Source organism: Salmo salar, chromosome ssa24 (genome assembly GCF_905237065.1).
Source record: "Salmo salar chromosome ssa24, Ssal_v3.1, whole genome shotgun sequence".
NCBI lineage: Eukaryota > Metazoa > Chordata > Actinopteri > Salmoniformes > Salmonidae > Salmo > Salmo salar.
Window position 1 is genome coordinate 8,388,695 of NC_059465.1, and position 22,654 is coordinate 8,411,348.

At 43.8% G+C, this 22,654-nt stretch overlaps 2 protein-coding genes across 6 annotated transcripts; one reads left to right on the forward strand and one right to left on the reverse strand.

The window, feature by feature from the left end:
- Positions 1-440: 440 nt before the first annotated feature.
- On the reverse strand, positions 441-2,265 carry LOC106585148 (39S ribosomal protein L41, mitochondrial). Of its 3 annotated transcripts, none has more exons than XM_014171035.2 (2): positions 2,177-2,265; positions 441-1,083 (listed from the first exon to the last, which is right to left on the reverse strand). In XM_014171035.2, exon 2 carries the CDS (start codon positions 1,043-1,045, stop codon positions 638-640), a length of 408 nt encoding a protein of 135 aa, XP_014026510.1. In that variant the 5' UTR covers positions 1,046-1,083; positions 2,177-2,265; the 3' UTR covers positions 441-637. The 3 variants fall into 3 exon arrangements, with proteins under 3 accessions (XP_014026510.1, XP_045562910.1, XP_014026511.1); XM_045706954.1 differs by lacking the exon at positions 2,177-2,265 and adding an exon at positions 1,918-2,170; XM_014171036.2 differs by lacking the exon at positions 2,177-2,265 and adding an exon at positions 2,085-2,160.
- LOC106585146 (patatin-like phospholipase domain-containing protein 7) lies at positions 827-20,973 on the forward strand. 3 transcript variants are annotated; one of them, XM_045706953.1, is made up of 35 exons: positions 827-1,105; positions 3,403-3,455; positions 3,614-3,700; positions 3,978-4,074; positions 4,278-4,351; positions 4,699-4,796; positions 4,941-5,081; positions 5,319-5,478; positions 5,705-5,785; positions 6,032-6,160; positions 7,314-7,394; positions 7,499-7,625; positions 8,021-8,113; positions 8,358-8,461; positions 9,119-9,277; positions 9,691-9,768; positions 11,680-11,885; positions 12,095-12,226; positions 12,550-12,673; positions 12,904-13,093; positions 13,841-13,990; positions 14,091-14,154; positions 14,288-14,456; positions 15,160-15,342; positions 15,911-16,029; positions 16,575-16,731; positions 16,951-17,067; positions 17,332-17,401; positions 17,631-17,747; positions 17,942-18,090; positions 18,365-18,517; positions 18,736-18,852; positions 19,124-19,208; positions 19,300-19,424; positions 20,424-20,973. In XM_045706953.1, the coding sequence occupies exons 1-35, from the start codon at positions 1,102-1,104 to the stop codon at positions 20,466-20,468; spliced, it is 4,038 nt and encodes a 1,345-aa protein (XP_045562909.1). In that variant the 5' UTR covers positions 827-1,101; the 3' UTR covers positions 20,469-20,973. The 3 variants fall into 3 exon arrangements, with proteins under 3 accessions (XP_045562909.1, XP_014026507.1, XP_014026508.1); XM_014171032.2 differs by lacking the exon at positions 827-1,105 and adding an exon at positions 2,289-2,377 and having other exon boundaries at positions 3,348-3,455; XM_014171033.2 differs by lacking the exon at positions 827-1,105 and adding an exon at positions 2,292-2,377.
- Positions 20,974-22,654: the final 1,681 nt, after the last annotated feature.

A 22,654-nucleotide genomic window follows, 5' to 3' on the forward strand; every position in this document is an offset into this window, starting at 1 on the left:
CCGCCGGCCTTTGTCCAAGCTTGAAGTAAAGGGTCTGAATACTTATGTAAACAATATTTCTGTTTTAAATGTTTTTATGAATTTGTAAAATGATCAAAAAAACTGTTTTTGCTTTGCCATGATGGGGTATTGTGTGTAGATTGATGAGGGAAAAAACTATTTTATCCATTTTAGAATCAGGCTGTAACTTAACAAAATGTGTAAAAAGTAGTGGTCTGAATACTTTCCGAATGCACTGTATATCATTTTTGAACAAGACATTTACTGTATTTGGATCACCAGGCTTCTCTTATTCTGTTAACATTGTGAAAGCCTATTTGGTAGACATCTAAGCTTAGTTGGATGTGACCATAATGATTTTTCTTAGTGCAAAACCCATCCTAATAACCTGTATCCAACATGTGTATTGATTGTTTAAAAAATAAAGCAGTAAAACGCCATATAATACATTTGTTTTAATTAGAATAGCATATACTAGTACTTTCAGCAAGCACATTCACATACACCACGGTCCAGTAACATATGATCAGCTGTCTCAAATGGTTAGCAACTACTTGACCTCCCAACACAAACAAAATTAGTTAACGATCCTTGATACTAAGTCAGAGTTCCAGATAGATCAGATTGGGTGGCCTTTTTATTGTATAAAGTTCTTTGGGTATAGTTTGAATAACTTTCCCTCCTGCGTGGGCTCAAATCCATATTTCTCCAGCTGTTCCTTATCAAAGGAGCCTTCCTCAAAGTCTTTCTGGATCTGCTGGGCCACAGCCTCGGAGAACAGACCCTCAGGGGTGACAGCGGGCTCCGTTCCAGCCGGGGTGCGGTACGACACGTAGGGCTTGAGTCTGAATCCCTCCAAGTCAGGCACCACAAACTGGGGGATCATTGCCTGTACTGGAACAAATTTTCTGCTGGAGGTTAGTACTCCTGTTGGCTGTGCCCCTCTGCCTTTGTAGTGAGTCCTTGAGCCACGTTTGCTGGTGAATTCAGCCATACGATCGGCTCCTCTTACAATGCCCCGTCGAAGAGCATTCAATACGCCCATCGCATCGAAGAGTTTTGGAGTCAAACTGTTGGGCAAATCTGTATGGAGTCAATGAAATGGGTGAGATTACAATGGGTACTTTGGTAGCTAACAACAGTAAACATAGCTAACTCACTATTTCCTCACTGCTAGGAACCTACCTCTATCAGTTCTTTCACATTAGTTTAAATCAAGTAAAATGAGACTGGGATGAAGAAACAGATTAAAATAAGCATTTTAACTATTGACCGTTTGAATACCCTGTGTGAAAATGTGAGTCAAACTGTTGCAAGATATAGATAACATTTTTATTTACAATGATGGCTACCAAAAGGCAAAAAAGCCTCCTGCGGGGACGGGGATTAAAATATGTTTTTATAAAAAATATTTGACAACACACACATCACGACAAGAGACACACCACGACATAAACTAGTATAGTGTAGATAATCATTGTACCAGTTAAACCGCTGTGAAATATAGTTTCCATAACCAAAAACATTGTTGTTTTAGCTGTTTGAAGCTGGTTTACAAAAGTAAAAGAGCAAAAACAAAACTTAACGGTAGCATAGAAATACTGAACATAGAACAGCTTTACCGCTTCTTAGACTTGCTTTCAAGTAGAATGATTGATCTAAAACTAAAATGTCTATGCAAATTTGACCAGGTCGACCGAAAAAATTACATATTTCCACTAATTGAAATACTGTTGAATTACATTAATTCCTATGGAGGGTGCATTGGAGTCAATATGGGCTTCTTCTGGAGAGTGCCAATACGGTCATTTCAAAGCCTATTACTGGTCAATATATAGCATTAACAAGCCAGGGTTTATATACAACAGTATTGTAAACATGACACATTAACACGTTCCATATTGTAATTGTGGCTACCTGAAGACATTTTCATTGCGAAAAACGTCTGGGCATAGCTGTTAGCTAGCTAACGTTATTTTGCTTGGTTTTGGACCCATGTGTTTTGCTAGCACTACAGTAGTTCGCTAGCTAGCAAAACACACGGGTCAACGACACTTTGACTCCCCGTTTCTAAATAGCTGTACCGTCATTGTTGAAGTTGAAAGCAAGATAAGCACTACATGGCGATTAATATCACTTTAGCGATAATATGTGTCAAATCTATAGCTACATTCACCTTGAACATCGCCAACCGCAAGACAGACACATTCGAAAACCCAGATGTCAGAACAAAACGTTTTGTGATTGGTTTGATTCAGTCAGTAGTAGCCAATTGGAATTCTAGATACTGGCAGCGAGTCATCGGGGATTGAAAGACATGCATGTGTACATAAAACTTTGACAGTGGAGATAGTGGAACGTTAGGTAATACGAGCCAGTAAGTATATTATTGTAGGTAATATTTTCATTTAACCATGTAGTGCAGTGTAAATAATTTGTGTTTATTTGACTGCATGGCTACAGACGGGGTGTCAATGGGCATTGGGCAAGTCGGCATAACGGGACTTTGTCTGTTTGCCTGTCAGCCCATTTAGCTCTGTGTGACAGTGATACAAATCTGGCCATATAACCGTCGACTGCCTGAACCTATGAGCACCAATTTAATAACTGGGATTAAACGTAACTAATTGGAAATGTTTTCGTATTCTTCCATATTTATGTCGTAGATACATTATAGCTATTTAAGGCAAGGGCAACGTTAGTAGAATGTCATACCTGTGCGAATTGACAGTGTGTCTGTCCGTGATTGGGTTTGTTTATCAATATAAGGGCACAGTTAGAGGAAAATACCATACATCCAGATCTTGAAATCAAGCCGGCCATACACCTGCTCAGTATTTAATGATCTAGGCTAGATCAGGCAAATTTGATATACTCAGGATACTAGGCCCTATATGATTCCTGTCATGAACAATCTGTTTACTGGGGTGTGTATGAACTTGTATCTGTGCTAGAGGTCTCTAATGCACAGATACAGGTTCAGGGTGTGTAGTGTAGTAGCCTAGACTTTCTACTTGCTTGTGGGTGAGTCTATTCAAGTATGCGTGTGCAGTGGCCAGTGGGTGTCTCTGGTTACAGAGTGCAGACCAGGTGCAGACAGACACACTGGCAGTACACTCTGTGACTACAGTCAGTGAGTGATCCAGTGTTCTCATTTGTAATATTTTTTTTCTTCTCATTTGTGTCTGTTTTGTTAGGGGATGTTTTGGCATAATAGTTTTAGGGTTTCAAGACTTCACATAGTGCTCCTTTTGATTAGGCCTGTCAGTGTGTAGAATGATTAGGACATTTCCCTCTGGTTCCTTTTCTCAAACCGTGTGAAGAATACTTTATTTCATTTTTTACAGTCTCTTCCACTGTGACTGGGAAAATGCATGTACACTGTTTGCCTTTTTTGGCTAGGAATGGATGACAAGGTGGATGACAAAGATGAGGACAGCTGCAGTATATACCCGGTAATAAAACCAGTTCTAAGTCTCCCACCAATTCAATAGGTCTACTACCCTGTCTATTACACAGTGTCCGATTCCATTTCTCTATCTAGGCTTAACCTTCTTAATGCCTGGTCATGAATAGACATCTGTTGAATGTTGGTTTCCTGCTTGTTTTGTAGAGCCTGCTGCCACTTGGCAGTGAAATTAAGGCCAGGATGCAACATTGGATGGAGGACAGAACAGAGACTGCTATACCATTGCCATTGGTAGGTAGCTACCCAGCACTCTCCTCTCCAGCACTGACTCTGTGAACAGTGCTGTTGTGACTGTTCTTAGATCACCATGGCAGCAGCCTACTGAGGCTGCATCCAAAATGGCACTCTATTCCCTATAAAGTGTAGGTCTACTAAGGCTCTGGTCCAAAGCAGTGCATTATATAGGGAATAGGGTGCCATCTGGGACGAACTCCTAGCCTATATATTAGATGTCAGTGTGGCTGTGGTTTGGTCCACGTCTAGTAATCATCTTCTTTTGCCCTCCCAGTGGACTGGTGTGCTGGTCGTAGCTGTACTGGCTGTGTTGGCAGTGTCTCTCATCGGCATGGTTGTGTTTTTATTCTACAGAAGATACAAACAGTACAGTCAGTACTTCCTGCCTCAATTCTCTCATAAATGACGAACTATTTGATAATAATATATACAGGCAAATATTTCAAACCAATAAAATAGTGAACATTGTTCAAGTTCGTCAAGTTGTAATAAAACAAAGAACGTAATTTAGCTTTAATAGCCATATAGGCCTTTGTGTTCATGCTAGTATGTGCTGTGTGTGTTTTTTTTTCAGAGGAGCAGCAGCCTCACTATCGCTTCAGGAAAAGAGACAAAGTTATGTTTTATGGCAGAAAGATCATGAGAAAGGTCAGTCCCACACCATCAGGCAATCCCTCGCACATTTTGTCTAGAGTGTCTCCCATAATTGTTTTGTGTCGTTTTCAATATAAATAGCACATAGAGATACAGTAAATTACCTGTATGTTAGGCTCTACTGTAGCTTCGTCAAGCAGACCGACCACTGGTTAAGCAGACCGACCACTGGTTAAGCAGACCGACCACTGGTCAAGCAGACTGACCACTCAAGCAGACAGGTTTCATTTCACTTCACTCGTTAGTATGTGAGCTATCACGAGATCAGGCTGGTTTCACAAGGCTAGCTATACTGAATTGATTTAAATTAAAACATCTCTCCCTGTTTTTTACTGTACCAGGTGCAGACCTTGTCCTCTACCTCAACCCCTACCTCTACCTCAGAGTCACAGAAGCAGCGAATCAGGAAGAGAACTAAAGTCCTGTCTATAGCGCGAAAGTGAGTCATGACTACACTGTGTATTCCGATGACACCTGTAGTGATAACCTCTCTTTTTCTGATGGTGAACAGTTTGTATGAGTTTTGCATGTTTTAAGGATACGTTTAAACACCATGCACGAACCCTAACACTTTGTGTCCCAGAATACTGCGCATTAGGAGGGAGCCCCCCACCCTGGTGGCTAAGGAGCCCCCTCCCTCTTTGCTGGAGGCTGACCTCACAGAGTTTGACGTGCAGAACTCTCACCTGCCCTCTGAGGTGCTCTACATGCTTAAGAACGTCAGGTAAGGGAACCGCAAACACATAAACACCTAGACTAGCGACACTCAGATATGGACCTCCAGTCTAGTTCCACTGGTGATTTTTACGAAGTGTAACTGGACCCGAGGTTCAGATTTGAGCGTCCCTCACCTAGACTGAGTAAATGATGGGATGTCATGTTGTAAGGTGCTGCATTACCAACAGTTGTTTTAGCAAGACCTGTGTAATCCATTCCACTATGGTCTGTGTGCTGTGTCCAGGGTCCTGGGCCACTTTGAGAAGCCTCTGTTCCTGGAGCTGTGCCGTCACATGGTGTTTGTGCAGCTCCACGAGATGGAGACACTCTTTCGTCCCGGGGACATCGACGACAGCATCTACGTGGTGCAAGATGGCCGTCTGGAGCTCTGCATACATGAGAGTGTAAGATCCCCTACATGCTATATCTATCTGTTGCTGAAGCAACCTAATCATGAATAGTAAAATGAAGAAGGTCCGAAAGGAAATAGTTTTCCATCTTTGACAAAAGTTTTGCCCATAGATCATGAGGGGATGTGGTCTCACCCATTACGCTGCATTTACAACTACTTGTATTATGTACCTAAAGTTTGATAGTGAAATGCAAGTAACATGTATTTTGTTGTTATAGGATGGGACAGATGTGGTGGTAAAGGAGGTGTTTCCAGGAGACAGTGTCCACAGTCTGCTCAGTATCCTGGATGTCATCACTGTACGTTACGCTTTCCACTCTCATTTACCCTCTGATTCAGCTAGCGCATGTTTATGTATCCACTGCACTCTGATAAGTACCTAAGACACAGGAGGCTGGTGAGAGGCGGACGATTCGTAGTAATGGCTGGAATGGAAAACCATGTGTTTGAGACCATTCCATTCCAGCCATTACAATGAGCCTGTCCTCCGATTTAAAGTGAGACCAGCCACCAGTTCTCGTCCTCTACCCCTCAATGCATCCCAGGGTCACTCAGCCCCCTACAAGACTGTATCTGCCAGAGCTGCAACCCCTTCTACCATACTGCGTCTTCCAGCTGCTGCCTTCCACTCTGTGTTTGAGAAATACCCAGAGACCCTGGTCCGTGTTATCCAGGTACTGTTACTGTCAGTGACAGACTGACCTAGGATACATCCCAAGTAGCGCACTATTCCCTGTATAGTGCCTATAGAAAGTCTAGACCCCCTTGAACTTCTTCTCTTCACATTTTGCTGCCTTAAAATGTAATCTAAAAACGTATTAAATTAGATTTTTTTCCTACAGATCTACACAACTTCCTCCACATTTTCAAAGTGAAAGAAAGTTATAGAATTTTTTTCAAATTGATAAAAAACAAAATGAAATAGCGTAATTGTATAAATCTCCGCCCTCCTGAGTTACTTCTTCGGTTGATGCACCTTAAGCAGCCATTACATCTGTGAATCATTTTGAATAAGATTTGGCCAACTTTGCACAACTCTTAGGGCAACATATATCCATTGTTTTTGTCGACATTGCTGAAGCTCATAATATTTGGTTGGGAATCACTGATGGACAGTAATATTCAAACCTCGTCTCTGATTTTTTCTTTAAGCAGATTTAATTCAGGACTGAGACTAAATCACTCAACACCTCTTGGAAAGCCATTCTGGTGTGTATTTTTTGCATTCAAATTTGTGTAATTGTTCTCCTTTCATATTTATTTTGATCCTGACAAACTCCCTGCCCATGACAAGCGTACCCATAACATGTTGCTGCCACCACCACAATATTGGATTTGACCCAACCCTGTAGTTTTAAATTTAAGCCAAAAGGTTTGTTTATTTGCCGTGTTGTCTTGCAGTAGGTTGTGTAGATCTGTAGAAAAGAAATCTGTTTTAATCCCTTTTTAGATTGAATTTTAAGGCAGCAAAATGTACAAAAAGTTCAAGGGGGTGTAGACTTTCTATAAGCACTGTAAAGTGCACAAATTTTGACCAGGGCCCATATAGTTCTGGTCAAAGTAATGTACTAAAAAGGGAATAGAGTGCCATTTGGGATGTGGTCTGTACACAGGGAAATCAGCCATTATATAATATCACTCAAATACTGGAGATTACACCTCCTGCTTGGTTTGTAGACAACTGTGACATTATTCTGTAGTTACACAGCTAAACCCAAAAAACGAAATCACTGAGGATTTTGTATTTTCAGACATTTTCAGGGTTCTGCTCTCTTTACTAAAACAGTGGAGAGTCATTTGTTGCTTTTTTGTTATTGTCCTTTCTAGATCATCATGGTACGCCTGCAGAGAGTGACCTTCCTAGCCCTTCACAACTACCTAGGCCTTACCACCGAGCTCTTCAATGCGGTATGACACACACACACACACACACACACGACTGGGTATTTCATCTTTGAAGGGGATGTATACTCCTGATGGTTCTGTGTGTGTGTTCCATGTGTGTCTTTCAGGAGAGACAGGCAATCCCTCTGGTGGCAGTGCACAGTGTGATAGGTGAAGCCAACCCGAACAGGGGTCGAGACAGACATCAATCTCGGTCTGATGAGTCTGGCCATGAGAAGGGGCCCAGCGACACAGGTCAGTTATTATGGGATGGTCATCTCACTGGTAAATGCCAGCATAGAAACCAATGTTAATTCTAGTTTTGGTTTTTCATGCGGTTCCAAACATTCCGGTAACTTTCCCCAAAAAACAAATCCCATTTAGAAGATTCCTGGAATCAGGAGGGAATTAACAGGATGTCTGGGAATCCTCCAAGTGGGGTTTCTGGAAAACCTGGCAATTTGGGGAAAGTTACTGGAAATGTGCAACCCTAGTCTGCATTATGTCTGGATTACATTTTGATTACCATATCATGAAAATATGAATCCAGATGGATAAGTGTGGAGGTTGTTATGTTATGTCACTATGAAGAATGGTGGCTTGCTGGAAGCAGGACATGCTCATGGTATAGCTGAATGGTGTTGTTTCAGAAATTGGAGAGAGGAAGTCCTGTCTTTCAAACAGCAGCCCAACCACTAAAGGAAAAAGGTCTCGCTCCCAGTCCACTCCTATGGCAGTGTCAAGTAAGCATACATTACCACACACACACACACACACACACTGGTCAGACCACATAGTAGTGACCTGTACTGTACTGTAAATCTTAAGATATTGTTGATGAATTGCACTTACAAACAATCATATTTTTTTTCTTAAGAAGCTTCTTAAGTTTTTGCGTAAGTAGTGTTTTGTGAATCCGGCACTGCACTGTACAAGCCCTGGTCCGTGTGTCTGAATGCTTTTTGTCTCTCTCCTCACACTCTTGAGGTGCCACATCGGCTGACCTCAACATGGCATATCAGCGAGCCAGAATAAGAGAAGAAGCCGCTAAAGCAGACACACCACCACCAAGTCCCCAGGTCCCACACAAGGTCTGTGATGCACTGCAGATTTACACATGTCAGTGTAACAACGTCCATAAGATACATAGTCAGAGACATTCCTAGTTATGTTTCTGACTCTCTCTCTGACTCTTCCTCTTGCCCCCTCTCTCAATTCAGTTCAATTCAAAGGGCTTTATTGGTATGGGAAACAAATGTTTACATTGCCGAAGCAAGTGAAATAGACAATTAAACAAAAGGGAAATTAATTCATCAGAAATGAACAGTAAACATTAAACTCACAAAAGTAAAAAATAATATAGACATTTCAAACGTTATATTATTGGCTATGTAACAGTGTTGTAACAATAAATAAGGAGATACGTACAGTTTATGTATTTATAGGTCACAAATCTTGCTGCTATGGTGGCACACTGTTATTTCACATAATAGATATGGGAGTTTATCAGTATTGGATTTGTCCTCAAATTCTTTGTGGGTCTGTGTAATCTGAGGGAAATATGTGTGCCTAATCTGGTCATACATTTCACAGGAGCTTAGGAAGTGCAGCTCAGTTTCCACATCAGTTTGTGGGCAGTGGGCACATAGGCAGACTTGGCTCTCATGAGAAGATAGGCTATGGCAGCCTCTCTCGATAGCAAGGCCATACTCACCCCCCCCCTCCCCTTTCTCCCTTTCATTCTTCAGTCCATTCTGAAGAAGAGTGTGACCATGGTGCACACTCCCTCTGCTGTGTTTCACTACTCTGATGCTGGAGGAGGTCAGTCAGGTCACATCCACCACAACAAGGTCAACGCCATCTTCCAGGCTGCCAAGAAGGACCTGCAGCGCCTCATACAACTACAGGTACTGGATAGCTCTCTCTGGGTCTCAGTATAAACTAGAACACATCCAGCAGGCTGGCCCCGGAGAGCCACTGTATGTGCAGGCTTTTGTTCCAGTCCAGAACTAACACCTGATTCAACTAATCACAGTCCAGATTATTATATAAAAAAAATTAGCATTATTTATACAGGTTTTTTCTCATTGAGATAACATCTCTTTTCCAAGAGAGACCTGGTCCAATAGCAGCAGAGGGAACAACGTTTCAGACAAAACAACTTACATACACTAACACAACATTAAACAAAACTATAAACACACATACAGTACAGTACAGTACTGGGCTGGAACAGAAGCTGTGTGCAGCAGGAGTTTGGACATTCCTGCCAAATTTTCTGACCCTCTTACCTCCCTATCTCTCTCCCTCTTTCTGTCAGGACCCCAGTCTGTTGGAGGGCAGAGTGACTCTGCGTCAGGTCAAAGCTGGCTGTGTGTTGAACAGCCAGGGGGACCAGGTCAGTCAGTCTGTCTGCATGCTGCCTGGTAGTGGTAGACATAGCCTTTAGCCCTGAGGCTAGAGCTCACCTCAGTAAAACATCTACTTCCCCTCTGTCAGCAGCACGGGCAGAAAAGGTCAACGTCATTTGTCTTATAACTGCATTTTTCAAGTGGTTCATTTATGTGTGTCAAAAGGCACTATTCCCTATAGAGTGGACTACTTCTGACCAGAGCTCTAGTCAAACGTAGTGCACTATATAGAGAATAGGGTGCCATTTGGGACTCACGCATTGACATTATGTACAGTGAGGGAAAAAAGTATTTGATCCCCTGCTGATTTTGTATGTTTGCCCACTGACAAAGAAATGATCAGTCTATAATTTTAATGGTAGGTTTATTTGAACAGTGAGAGACAGAATAACCACAAAAAAATCAAGAAAAACGCATGTCAAAAATTTTATAAATTGATTTGCATTTTAATGAGGGAAATAAGTATTTGACCTCTCTGCAAAACATGACTTAGTACTTGGTGGCAAATCCCTTGTTGGCAATCACAGAGGTCAGACATTTCTTGTAGTTGGCCACCAGGTTTGCACACATCTCAGTAGGGATTTTGTCCCACTCCTCTTTGCAGATCTTCTCCAAGTCATTAAGGTTTCGAGGCTGACGTTTGCCAACTCGAACCTTCAGCTCCCTCCACAGATTTTCTATGGGATTAAGGTCTGGAGACTGGCTAGGCCACTCCAGGACCTTAATGTGCTTCTTCTTGAGCCACTCCTTTGTTGCCTTGGCCGTGTGTTTTGGGTCATTGTTATGCTGGAATACCCATCCACGACCCATTTTCAATGCCCTGGCTGAGGGAAGGAGGTTCTCACCCAAGATTTGACGGTACATGGCCCCATCCATCGTCCCTTTGATGCGGTGAAGTTGTCTTGTCCCCTTAGCAGAAAAACACCCCCAAAGCATAATGTTTTCACCTCCATGTTTGACGGTGGGGATGGTGTTCTTGGGGTCATAGGCAGCATTCCTCCTTCTCCAAACACGGCGAGTTGAGTTGATACCAAAGAGCTCCATTTTGGTCTCATCTGACCACAACACTTTCACCCAGTTGTCCTCTGAATCATTCAGATGTTCATTGGCAAACTTCAGACGGGCATGTATATGTGCTTTCTTGAGCAGGAGGACCTTGCGGGTGCTGCAGGATTTCAGTCCTTCACGGCGTAGTGTGTTACCAATTGTTTTCTTGATGACTATGGTCCCAGCTGCCTTGAGATCATTGACAAGATCCTCCCGTGTAGTTCTGGGCTGATTCCTCACCGTTCTCATGATCATTGCAACTCCACGAGGTGAGATCTTGCATGGAGCCCCAGGCTGAGGGAGATTGACAGTTCTTTTGTGTTTCTTCCATTTGCGAATAATCACACCAACTGTTGTCACCTCACCAAGCTGCTTGGCGATGGTCTTGTAGCCAATTCCAATCTTGTCCCTGACATCCTTGGAGAGCTCTTTGGTCTTGGCCATGGTGGAGAGTTTGGAATCTGATTGATTGATTGCTTCTGTGGACAGGTGTCTTGTATACAGGTAACAAACTGAGATTAGGAACACTCCCTTTAAGAGTGTGCTCCTAATCTCAGCTCGTTACCTGTATAAAAGATTCCTGAGAGCCAGAAATCTTTCTGATTGAAAGGGGGTCAAATACTTTTTTCCCTCATTAAAATGCAAATCAATTTATAACATTTTTGACATGCGTTTTTCTGGATTTGTTTGTTGTTATTCTGTCTCTCACTGTTCAAATAAACCTACCATTAAAATTATAGACTGATCATTTCTTTATCAGTGGGCAAACGTACAAAATCAGCAGGGGATCAAATACTTTTTTCCCTCACTGTATAGCTGTATCTCCCTGTGCCGTCTGTTCCCTCTGGTAGGATGCAAGTGTGCAGTTTGTGATCTCGGGGGCGCTCCATGTGTACCAGCGGACGATCGACCGTGAGGAGGACACCCTGCTGTTTCTGACCCACCCAGGGGAGATGGTGGGTCATCTGGCCGTGCTGACTGGTGAACCCCTCATCTTCAGCGTCCGAGCACACAGGGACTGCACCTTCCTGTCTATCTCTAAAGCTGCCTTCTATGAGTATGCCATTTTCCTTGTGTATAGACACAGACACACAGATGCAGGCACAGAGACACACACACACGCGCACACACACTCGACGTCTGATGACAGTATTGTTACTGTAATTCTCATATTTGTCCCACACCCTGTTGTCCCACACCCTGTTGGTGTGCATGTTTTTGTGCACAGTAGTTGCTGTCTGAATATGTGAATGTGGGTCTTTGTAGGATCATGCGCGAAGAGCCAAAGGTGGTGCTGAATGTGGCTCACACCGTGGTGAAGAGAGTGTCAGGCTTCGTTAGGCAGATAGACTTCGCTCTGGACTGGATGGCTGTGGAGGCTGGCCGCACTGTCTACAGGTACCTGCTGAATAGCATAGAAGTACATATAGAACACTAGAATGGACATAGGCATCCTAGCAACATCCATCTTGGTCAGGGAATTATAGGATCTCTATGCTGAATGGTCTCATATCCTCTATCTCCCTCAAATTCAAATCTGGACCTCGAAACCAGTTCCACTGCTCTCATGAGGGACTGATTTTAGACCTGGAATACCAGGTGGATGCAATTAATTATCATGTAGAACAGAAAACCAGCAGGCTCCGGACCTCGTAGGGTAAGATTTGAATACACTGGTCTATCTGTTTCTCTGTCTAACTGCTGCATCCAACCGTTCCTAGGCAGGGAGACAAGTCGGACAGCACCTTCATCGTCCTCAGTGGCCGCCTGCGTTCTGTCATCGCAAAGGATGATGGGAAGAAGGAGTTGACCGGAGAGTATGGTCGCGGTGACCTCATAGGGGTGGTAAGTGCTCTATAATCGCATATTCTTTATGGTTTATGTATTTAACTCTAGCCTGGTCCCAGATGTGTTTGTGCTATCATGTCAATTCCTTGTCACCCATTGTCATAGCTTGACAAAGAGTGACAATGAGTTGGGAAGAGCACAAACAAATCTGGGACCAGGCTCATTTAACTTCAAGAGATGGAACCCTTGATTAACTGTTATTCATAGAACTTGTGTGGTGTCCTCAGGTGGAGGCCCTGACCCACATGAACCGAGCCACTACAGTGCATGCCATCAGGGACTCTGAGCTAGCCAAGCTGCCTGAGGGGGCCCTCAGCTCCATCAAGAGGAGGTATCCGCAAGTAGTGACCAGACTCATCCATCTGCTGGGACAGAAGATCCTTGGAAATATGCAGCAGGTTCACGGACCCTTGGCAGGTTAGTGTACAATACTGTTCAAAAGATTGGGGTCACTTGGAAATGTCCTTGTTTTGGAAAGAAAATCAAAAATTTTTTTCCAGTTTGCACTGTTCTGTGAAGGGAGTAGTACACAGCGTTTTACAAGATCTTCAGTTTCTTGGCAATTTCTCGCATGGAATAGCCTTTATTTCTCAGAACAAGAATAGACTGACGAGTTTCAGAAGAAAGGTCTTTGTTTCTGGCCATTTTGAGCCTGTAATCGAACCCACAAATGCTGATGCTCCAGATACTTAACTAGTCTAAAGAAGGACAATTTTATCGCTTCTTTAATCAGCACAACAGTTTTTAGCTGTGCTAACATAATTGAAAAAGGGTTTTCTAATAATCAATTAGTCTTTAAAAATGATAAACTTGGATTAGCTAACACAACGTGCCATTGGAACACAGGAGTGATGGTTGCTGATAATGGGCCTCTGTAGGCGTATGTAGATATTCCATAAAAAAATCTGCCATTTCCAGCTACAATAGTCATTTACAACATTAACAATGTCTACACTGTATTTCGGATCAATTTTATGTTATTTTAATGGACAAAAAATTGACTTTTCTTTCAAAAACAAGGACACTTCTAAGTGACCCAAATCTTTTGAACGGTGGTGTAGATTTAAAATATGTGTGTGTGTGTGTGTGTGTGTGTTGTATTTTGTCTGTGTCAACCACCCATGGTGTATCAGCGATGCCTCTGTCTTCCTTCCTCTGTTGTAGCCCGTGGTCTGACCCTACAACCCCCCAGCAGTAAGTGGGATTCAGGGAGCCCGGCCTCTAACCTGTCCACTGTGACCATCCTGCCTGTGTCAGAGGAGGTGCCTCTTACAGCCTTCACACTGGAGCTGCAGCATGCACTCAGTGCCATTGGTACATATCATTACTACTAGTCCTGCTTCACCACTCCCGTTGACAGTATGTACTATTTTACTATTCAGTATGTACCATTTTATTTCTGTTGGACTTTTAGGTCCCGCCTTACTCTTGACCAGTGACATCATCAAACAGCGACTGGGTGCTGCCGCACTGGACAGGTAGGAATGACGTAATCATTTCAGGCATGCACGCTCTTGTCTGCGTTAGCATATTTGTGTCAAGATCAGCCGGTTGTTATAGTTAAAGGAAACACTTTAAAGGATACACACATCTCAACCCTCTCCTCTGTAGTGTGCATGAGTACCGTCTGTCCAGCTGGCTGGGGCAGCAGGAGGATATCCACCGCATCGTTCTCTACCAATCAGACGATACCTTGACCCCCTGGACCCAGCGCTGCATCCGCCAGGCCGACTGCATCATCATTGTGGGACTGGGAGAGGCCGAGCCGACCGTGGGCGAGGTATAAAAGAAAAATGCATACCAACACCCCTGCCTTTTTGTCTTGAACCTTTATTTAATCTGGGAAGTCCCATTGAGGTCAGAAGACCTCTTTTACAAGGGAGACCTAGCCAACAAGGGCGACTCAATAAGAAACAACATATACCTATAGAACCCGATCTGCCTAATGGGTATTAGGAAAGTCGAGGGCTTACTTTGTTTTATGCAGTCTCTATGAAGTGGGATAACTGGTCTACTGAGTGTATGTGGGGATTAGTGAAGTCGAAATGGCTTCTTAATTAGCTTTGCTAGGATGAACCCCTATTAGTCAGACAGTTTATTAGGGGTTAAATGATTGAGGCTTAATGAGGAAGAAGAGAAACATGGCACGTCTCTTTCATTCTCTGCTGTCTGATTTGACATGAAGGACAAATCTCAAATGACACCCAGTCCCTCTTCTACAGTGCGTTACTTATAAAGCAACTGTATGTTTGAACACGTGAACCTAATCCAATAGTACATTACATAAGAAATAGGACATCATTTGGCATGCATCCTAAATGGTACCCAATTCCCTCTATAGTCCACTACTACCTATGGGCCCTGGTCAAAAGTAGTGGCCTACACTGAGAATAGCGTGCCATTTGGGACTCACACCTTAACTTGGGTCTCCTCCACTGTGGGTGTGACGCTGTTGTCCCTGTGCTGTGGCCTCTGTCCCCTAGTTGGAGCGGATGCTGGAGGGCAGTGCAGTGCGGGCCCAGAAGCAGCTGATCCTGCTGCACAGGGAGGACGGTCCCCCGCCTCAGGGCACTGTGGAGTGGCTCAACATGAGGAGCTGGATCTCCAGACACCTGCACCTCTCCTGTCCACACAGGGTCTTCTCCAAGAGGAGCCTGCCTAAACTGGTACCCTATATACACACACATACACAGGCTCACACACACTCGCAGGCAGGAACGGAGACAGGCACGCACACACACGCGGGCAGGAAGGCGCCCATACATACACATACACCCCTGTCCTGCCCAAATGTGGTGTTTTCCAGTAGTAGCCTGTCCATGCTAGTACACACACGCCTCAGCCAGAATAGTCATAGCTCCTCTCACTGACTAGACAATATTCAACCTACTTTTTCAATCTTGGCTTTTGATCTGCAGCTTGCTCGTATGATGCACGTCTCAGAAGGAAGCCTTCAGATAACATTACTGAGCTTTCCGGAAACAATCGTGACCTAGGCTGCTTCCCAAATGGCACCCTATTTCCTATGTAATTTATAGCACTCTGGTCAAAAGTAGTGCACTAGGGAATAGGGTGCCAATTGGGACGAATCACACATTTTGCTGACTCTTCCCCTCTACCTCTGCTCCTGTGGTGCTGTGCTCCTGTGGTGCTGTGCTCCTGTGGTGCTGTGCTCCTGTGGTGCTGTGCTCCTGTGGTGCTGTGCTCCTGTGCCCCTGCTGTGGTTGTCCTCAGAGAGAGATGTACCAGCGTGTGTTCCAGAAGCCTCCAGACCGCCACTCTGACTTCAGCCGTCTGGCCAGAGTCCTGACAGGCAACACCATCGCCCTGGTGCTGGGGGGAGGGGGTGCAAGGTACTGCGAATCTCTTTCTAGACCTCACACTCCAATGTAACATGCTGCACTATCAGTAGTACCTTTTTTAGCTGATTAGATCTGACATCTGCAGTCGTCACATTACGATTTTTACAACTGCAATTATTCAAACACCATTCTTTTAGGATTATAGTCCCTGGTTATGGTTTTCCTGTTTGTTTGCCCAACTTTAAATAATTGTAATATTTCTAGTATAGAGAGTGTATGGCTGTTTGTGTCATTGTTCACTCTGGATGCCTCTTTCCTCTGTCTACCTTGCTATGAGGCCTCTGTCTTTCGATAATGGCTTTTCTGTCTTTCTTTTCTGCTTTCTGTTCTTGTTCCCTTTTGCTCTGGCATGTCCAGGAGCTGGGTCACGGTGGGTATATTCTCTAGTCCCGTCAACACTGCTCCCTCTGACTGTCCACTAAAACGCTTCCTTAGGCTAAACGTCCCCCCTCTTTTACTCACACACTGACTGTGCTTATTGTCCAGTGTCATGTTTTGGACTCTGTGTAACCTACCTGTGGTCCGTGTCCCTCCAGGGGTTGCTGTCAGGTTGGCATCCTGCGGGCGCTCAATGAGGCGGGCATCCCTGTGGACATGGTGGGTGGCACCTCCATCGGCTCCCTGATGGGGGCGCTGTACGCTGAGGAGAAGAGCAACAGCCGTATGAGGGTCCGCGCTCGCAAGTGGGCCATGGTGAGAAGATACAGGACGGCTGAAGCTGGGCTCAATGTATTAGAGGATGTTGTCCTAATCCCAAATGGTACCCTGTTCCCCATATAGTGCACTACTTTTGACCAGGGCACTAGTCAGAAGTAGCTCACTAAATAGGGGATAGGGTTTAAGACGTAGCCGCTGTCTTTGGCTCCAGAGAAATTGATCGTAAGGTATCTCTCCACCTCTCTCCAAAACCAGGACATGAGGTCCATCTTCAAGAAGGTGTTCGACCTGACGTACCCTGTGACCTCCATGTTCTCTGGGGCCTCCTTTAACAACAGCGTCAGCGCTGTATTTAAGGGCAAACAGATCGAGGTGAGAGGACAGGGGGTTGTAGTCCACACTCCACTTGACAGGATCCCATTGTCGAATAGTGATGGTTTTAATTACGCCTCTATGATCAGTTTAAAATCTGGATTATTTATTCATCCCTAGATTTGACCCATACTTATGACTGCTGGCTTATGACAGCCATTTAACATGATCTCGACAATACCAGGTCAGCTAATAGTTTATTTTCATCAGCTAAACATTTCTTCTCCTCTCTCTTTCCCCCACGTGCTCCTCCTACTCTCCTAGGACCTGTGGATCCCCTACTTCAACATCACAACAGATATCACTGCTTCATCCATGAGGGTTCACACTGACGGTCTGTCTGGCTTTATTCTCATTGTGGAAAATGGCACCCTATTCCCTATATATAGTATACTACTTTTGACCAGGGTCCTTAGGGCTCAGGTTAAAACTAGTGTACTATACAGGGAAAAGGAGGCCATTTGATACGGGTCAAAAGTAGTGCACTATGTAGGGAATATGTTGCCATTTGGGACCTTTGACTCTGTTGAAGTATTGAACCTCAGCGTGCCCTCCTCTTGTAGGTTCCCTATGGAGGTATGTGCGCGCCAGCATGTCACTGTCTGGGTACCTGCCACCTCTCTGTGACCCCAAAGACGGACACTTACTCATGGACGGTGGCTACATAAATAACCTACCCGGTCAGTATTTATATGCCATGTCTCAAACAACTATAAAACATGACGTTGAAAGTCAGCATACATGTATAGTTATACTGTACAAGTTAGAGACATTACCTTGCATGTGATGTACACAGTAGATGCCATGGCTAGTGGTCAGTGTTTGTCACTCTCTATCTCTCTCTCACCTTCACTTTATATATATATATGTATAGCTGATGTCGCTCGCTCCATGGGAGCCAAAGTAGTAATAGCCATCGATGTGGGCAGCCAGGACGAGACTAACCTCACCAACTACGGTGACTCACTGTCTGGCTGGTGGCTGCTATGGAAACGCTTCAACCCCCTGACAGAGAAAGTGCAGGTGAGTCAGGGGGATGTAAAAACATAATGCTCACAACCTAGAATACCTTGTGGTCATTTAGTTCACAATGATTCATATCTGCTGATCACAACAGATCTATCTAGCCTGTTTTAGAGTGCTCCAACTCCTGTTGACCATATTAGTCCTTTTTGGATGTTTTTCCTGGATAAGCCCTATTGGTGTTGAGGACCCCTGCTACTTTCCTTTGTTTGCTGAGGCACGGAGGCCTACCTGAACTCCGATCTATTTCTGTATTCTTCTAATCCTCTATAAGGTCCTGAACATGGCTGAGATCCAGACCAGACTTGCTTATGTGTGCTGCGTTCGTCAGCTGGAGTTAGTTAAAGACAGCGAGTACTGCGAGTACATCCGGCCGCCCATTGATCACTACGGCACCTTAGAGTTTGGCAAGTTCGACGAGATCGCTGTGAGTCGCCCTCTGTTTCTCACTGGTTTGCGTCCCAAATGGCACCCTATGAAGTGCACTGCTTTTGACCACAGCCCATAAAGTGGTGCGCTATATAGAGAAAAGGGTGCCGTTGGGGACGCAGACACTGTCTCCACGGCTCTCCATCTGTCTCGTCTCATCATAATCTCACCTAATCCCCCCCCTTCTCCCTCTGTCTCTCGCTCTCTCTGTCTCAGGAAGTGGGCTACCAGCACTGTAAGACAGTGTTTGACATGTGGAGTCGTAGTGGGGTTGTGGACAAGATGATGAAAGACAGACATCAAGAGGAATTTCATAAGACGAAGAGCGGCAATGTGAGTTAGTTAGTTACACAGACCGGATCTTAACTGCACCACACCTTGTTTCTATTTCAGATGTTGCAGCAGCTATTCCAATCCCACTTCAGCCTTGTTTGCACATCTCATTGGTTCATGATTTTTTTTTTTTGTCGTTTTTGACTGATTGCTTCCAATACTAGCTGTTATGAACTGGACTGTGGCAGTTTCCTAATTTACAGTTGCCAATAAATGTCCCTTTAGACTGTTGACTGGCGCGTGTGTGTGTGTGTGCGTGTGTGTTTTTCAGGTGGTCACGTGTCCCAATGCCTCCTTCACTGACCTGGCAGAGATTGTCTCTCGAATTGAGCCTGTCAAACCAGTCCTGGTGGAAGGTGAGAGGGACACACACACACACACACTTCCTGTACCTATCTGGTTCCTGTGTTATTCTCTACACCTTCTCTGTCTTCCTCTCTCCCTCAGAGTTATCAGATGAATACCAAACAGACTATGATGAGGAGGCTATAGAGAGTGCTCTCTCTGACTTTGACATGTCTAATCCCAACAGTGGAGCAGAACACACAGAGGGGGAGGAGACGGCAGACACAGTATGTACAAGGTTGAAGTCCAAATGGCCCCCTATTCCCATTTGGGACGCACACATATACCCACTGAAGCAGGATCCAGGATTGCCTTTAGGGAAATTATGCTAACTAGTAAATAAACAATATACCAAGGAATTTTCCAGAGATGAAAAAAAACGAAAGTCAAGAGATCAGTTTTACACAACCGATGTTTGCGTTGTGTGATCTTCTACAGTAGACAGAGACCATGCTGCTTTAACTACTCACCTCTCTCTCTCTTTCTACCTCTTTTTCTCTCCCTTTCTACCTCTTTTTCTCTCCCTTTCTACCTCTTTTTCTCTCTCTTTCTACCTCTCTTTCTACCTCTCTCTCTCTCTCTTTCTACCTCTCTTTCTACCTCTCTCTCTCTCTTTCTACCTCTCTCTCTCTCTCTCTTTCTACCTCTCTCTCTCTCTTTCTACCTCTCTCTCTCTCTTTCTACCTCTCTCTCTTTCTACCTCTCTCTCTCTCTCTCTCTCTCTCTCTCTCTCTTTCTACCTCTCTCTCTCTTTCTACCTCTCTCTCTCTCTCTCTCTCTCTCTCTCTCTCTCTCTCTCTCTCTCTCTCTCTCTCTCTTTCTACCTTTCTCTTTCTCTCTCTCTCTCTCTCTCTCTTTCTACCTTTCTCTTTCTCTCTCTCTCTCTCTCTCTCTCTCTCTCTCTCTCTCTCTTTCTCTCTCTCTCTCTCTTTCTACCTTTCTCTCTCTCTCTCTCTCTCTCTCTCTCTCTCTCTCTTTCTACCTCTATCTACTCTCTCTCTCTCTCTCTTTCTACCTCTATCTACCTCTCTTTCTCTCTCTCTTTCTACCTCTCTTTCTACCTCTCTCTTTCTACCTCTCTCTTTCTCTCTCTTTCTTTCTACCTCTCTCTTTCCCTCTCTCTCTTTATACCTCTCTCTTTCTCTCTCTTTCCTTCTACCTCTCTCTTTCTACCTCTCTCTTTCTCTCTCTCTCTCTCTCTCTCTTTTTCTCTCGTTCTTTCTCAGGATGAAGAGATTCAGATCAAGGTCCGATGTCACCAAACCGCATGACCACCAAACCGCCAGACAGTGTTGATGATGCATAGCATCCATCATATTCATGACGCACTGTTTCTCCGTCCGGTTAGCAGTGGTCCTCAATGCCAGTCTAGACTTTTCAAAATGCACTATTTTTAAAAATTATTTTAGGAGTTGCTCTACAGTGTGTCCAAACATGAATGAAGGACAAATGTACTCTTTGTCCTCTTTGACATCAAAAAGGATTTTCCCAATCAGGGAGCAGAGATTTATATTATATCACTAATATCGTATCATATACACACCCAGAGGGGAGGTGTGGAATGTACAATGTGAACTGTGAGTTCATGTAAGGGAGCCAAAATAAGCACAAGTCATACAGTTGAAGTCGGAAGTTTACATACACTTAAGTTGGAGTCATTTAAAACTTGTTTTTCAACCACTCCACAAATTTCTTGTTAACAAACTATAGTTTTGGCAAGTTGGTTAGGACATCTACTTTGTGCTTGAAACAATAAATTTTTCCAACAATCGTGTACAGACAGATTATTTCATTTATAATTCACTGTATCACAATTCCAGTGGGTCAGAAACTGGTGTAACTGAGTCAGGTTTGTAGACTTCCTTGCTCGCACATGCTTTTTCAGTTCTGCCCACAAATGTTCTATAGGACTGAGGTCAGGGCTTTGTGATGGCCCCTCCAATACCTTGACTTTGTTGTCCTTCAGCCATTTTGCCACAACTTTGGAAGTATGCTTGGGGTCATTGTCCATTTGGAAGACCCATTTGCGACCAAGCTTTAACTTCCTGACTGATGTCTTGAGATGTTGCGTCAATATATCCACATAATTTTCCATTCTCATGATGCCATCTATATTGTGAAGTGCACCAGTCCCTCCTGCAGCAAAGCACCCCCACAAAATGACGCTGCCACCCACGTGCTTCACGGTTGGGATGGTGTTCTTTGGCTTGCAAGCCTCCCCCTTTATCCTCCAAACATAACGATGGTCATTATGGCCAAACAGTTCTATTTTTGTTTCATCAGACCAGAGGACATTTCTCCAAAAAGTGCGATCTTTGTCCCCATGTGCAGTTGAAAACCGTAGTCTGGCTTTTTTATGGCGGTTTTGGAGCAGTGGCTTCTTCCTTGCTGAGTGGCCTTTCAGGTTATGTCGATATAGGACTGCTTTTACTGTGGATATAGATACTTTTGTACCTGTTTCCTCCAGCATCTTCACAAGGTCCTTTGCTGTTGTTCAGAATGCGTCTCCTTCCTGAGCGGTATGATGGCTACGTGGTCCCATGCTGTTTATACTTACGTACTATTGTTTGTACAGATGAACGTGGTACCTTCAGGCATTTGGAAATTGCTCCCAAGGATGAACCAGACTTTATAGGTCTACAATTTGTTTTCTGAGGTCTTGGCTGATTTTCTTTTTATGTCCTAACCAACTCGCCAAAACTATAGTTTGTTAACAAGAAATGTGTGTTGTGGTTGAAAAAGGAGTTTTAATGACTCCAACCTAAGTGTATGTAAACTTCCGACTTCAACTGTATTATACCATAATAAGCTGGGTCCCATCCTTACAAACTCACCTGCACATACACAGTGAGAGCACTTCTCTAATGTGCTGCTATTTGCACAGATCCAACATGCTGTTGATCAAAACCCTATTGTAGCGAATTCGGGGGTAGCCTCTAGGTGTCGGGTTAAGATCACTACACTATTTATAATTTCTCAGCTGTTATGGTTAGGTTGTATTATGATCAAGGTCATTGCATTTACATTTCATTCAGTATACTGTGGTTACATCATGAAACTATATGAACTAAGTCCAGATTATCATTGTCACGCAAGCATGTCAATGCATCTTTATACTCTCTTTTTTCAGTTGCCATATGTGCCTTTCAAATGTATGGTTTTTACAGAACAGCTCCTTTTTTTGACTGACTGATTGATAGTGATTGATTTGATTGCATATTTCCTTATTACAATCAATCTCATTAGAGTGGGTTGCAAAACAATCATATTGTATAGTATTATGATGTTATTGTTGTTCAGAGTGTATGTATGTCCTCATCACTTTAAGCACTAGATTAGTAAATGTTATCAGTTATAACCCTAGTTATCACTTTAAGGAATGTAGCAGAAGTATTGCTATTTGCATTGTTAGGAGGAAACTTGAGCGCCTTATTAGCAGGGATGTCAGTGATACCAT

Coding starts and splice junctions, on each gene's coding strand:
- LOC106585146 (XM_014171032.2), top strand. CDS start 3,375: ATGTACACTGTTTGCCTTTTTTGGCTAGGAATGGATGACAAGGTGGAT. Junction 6,161..7,313: donor CCCTGGTCCGTGTTATCCAG/GTACTGTTACTG, acceptor TGTCCTTTCTAG/ATCATCATGGTACGCCTGCA. Junction 17,748..17,941: donor CTACATAAATAACCTACCCG/GTCAGTATTTAT, acceptor ATATATGTATAG/CTGATGTCGCTCGCTCCATG.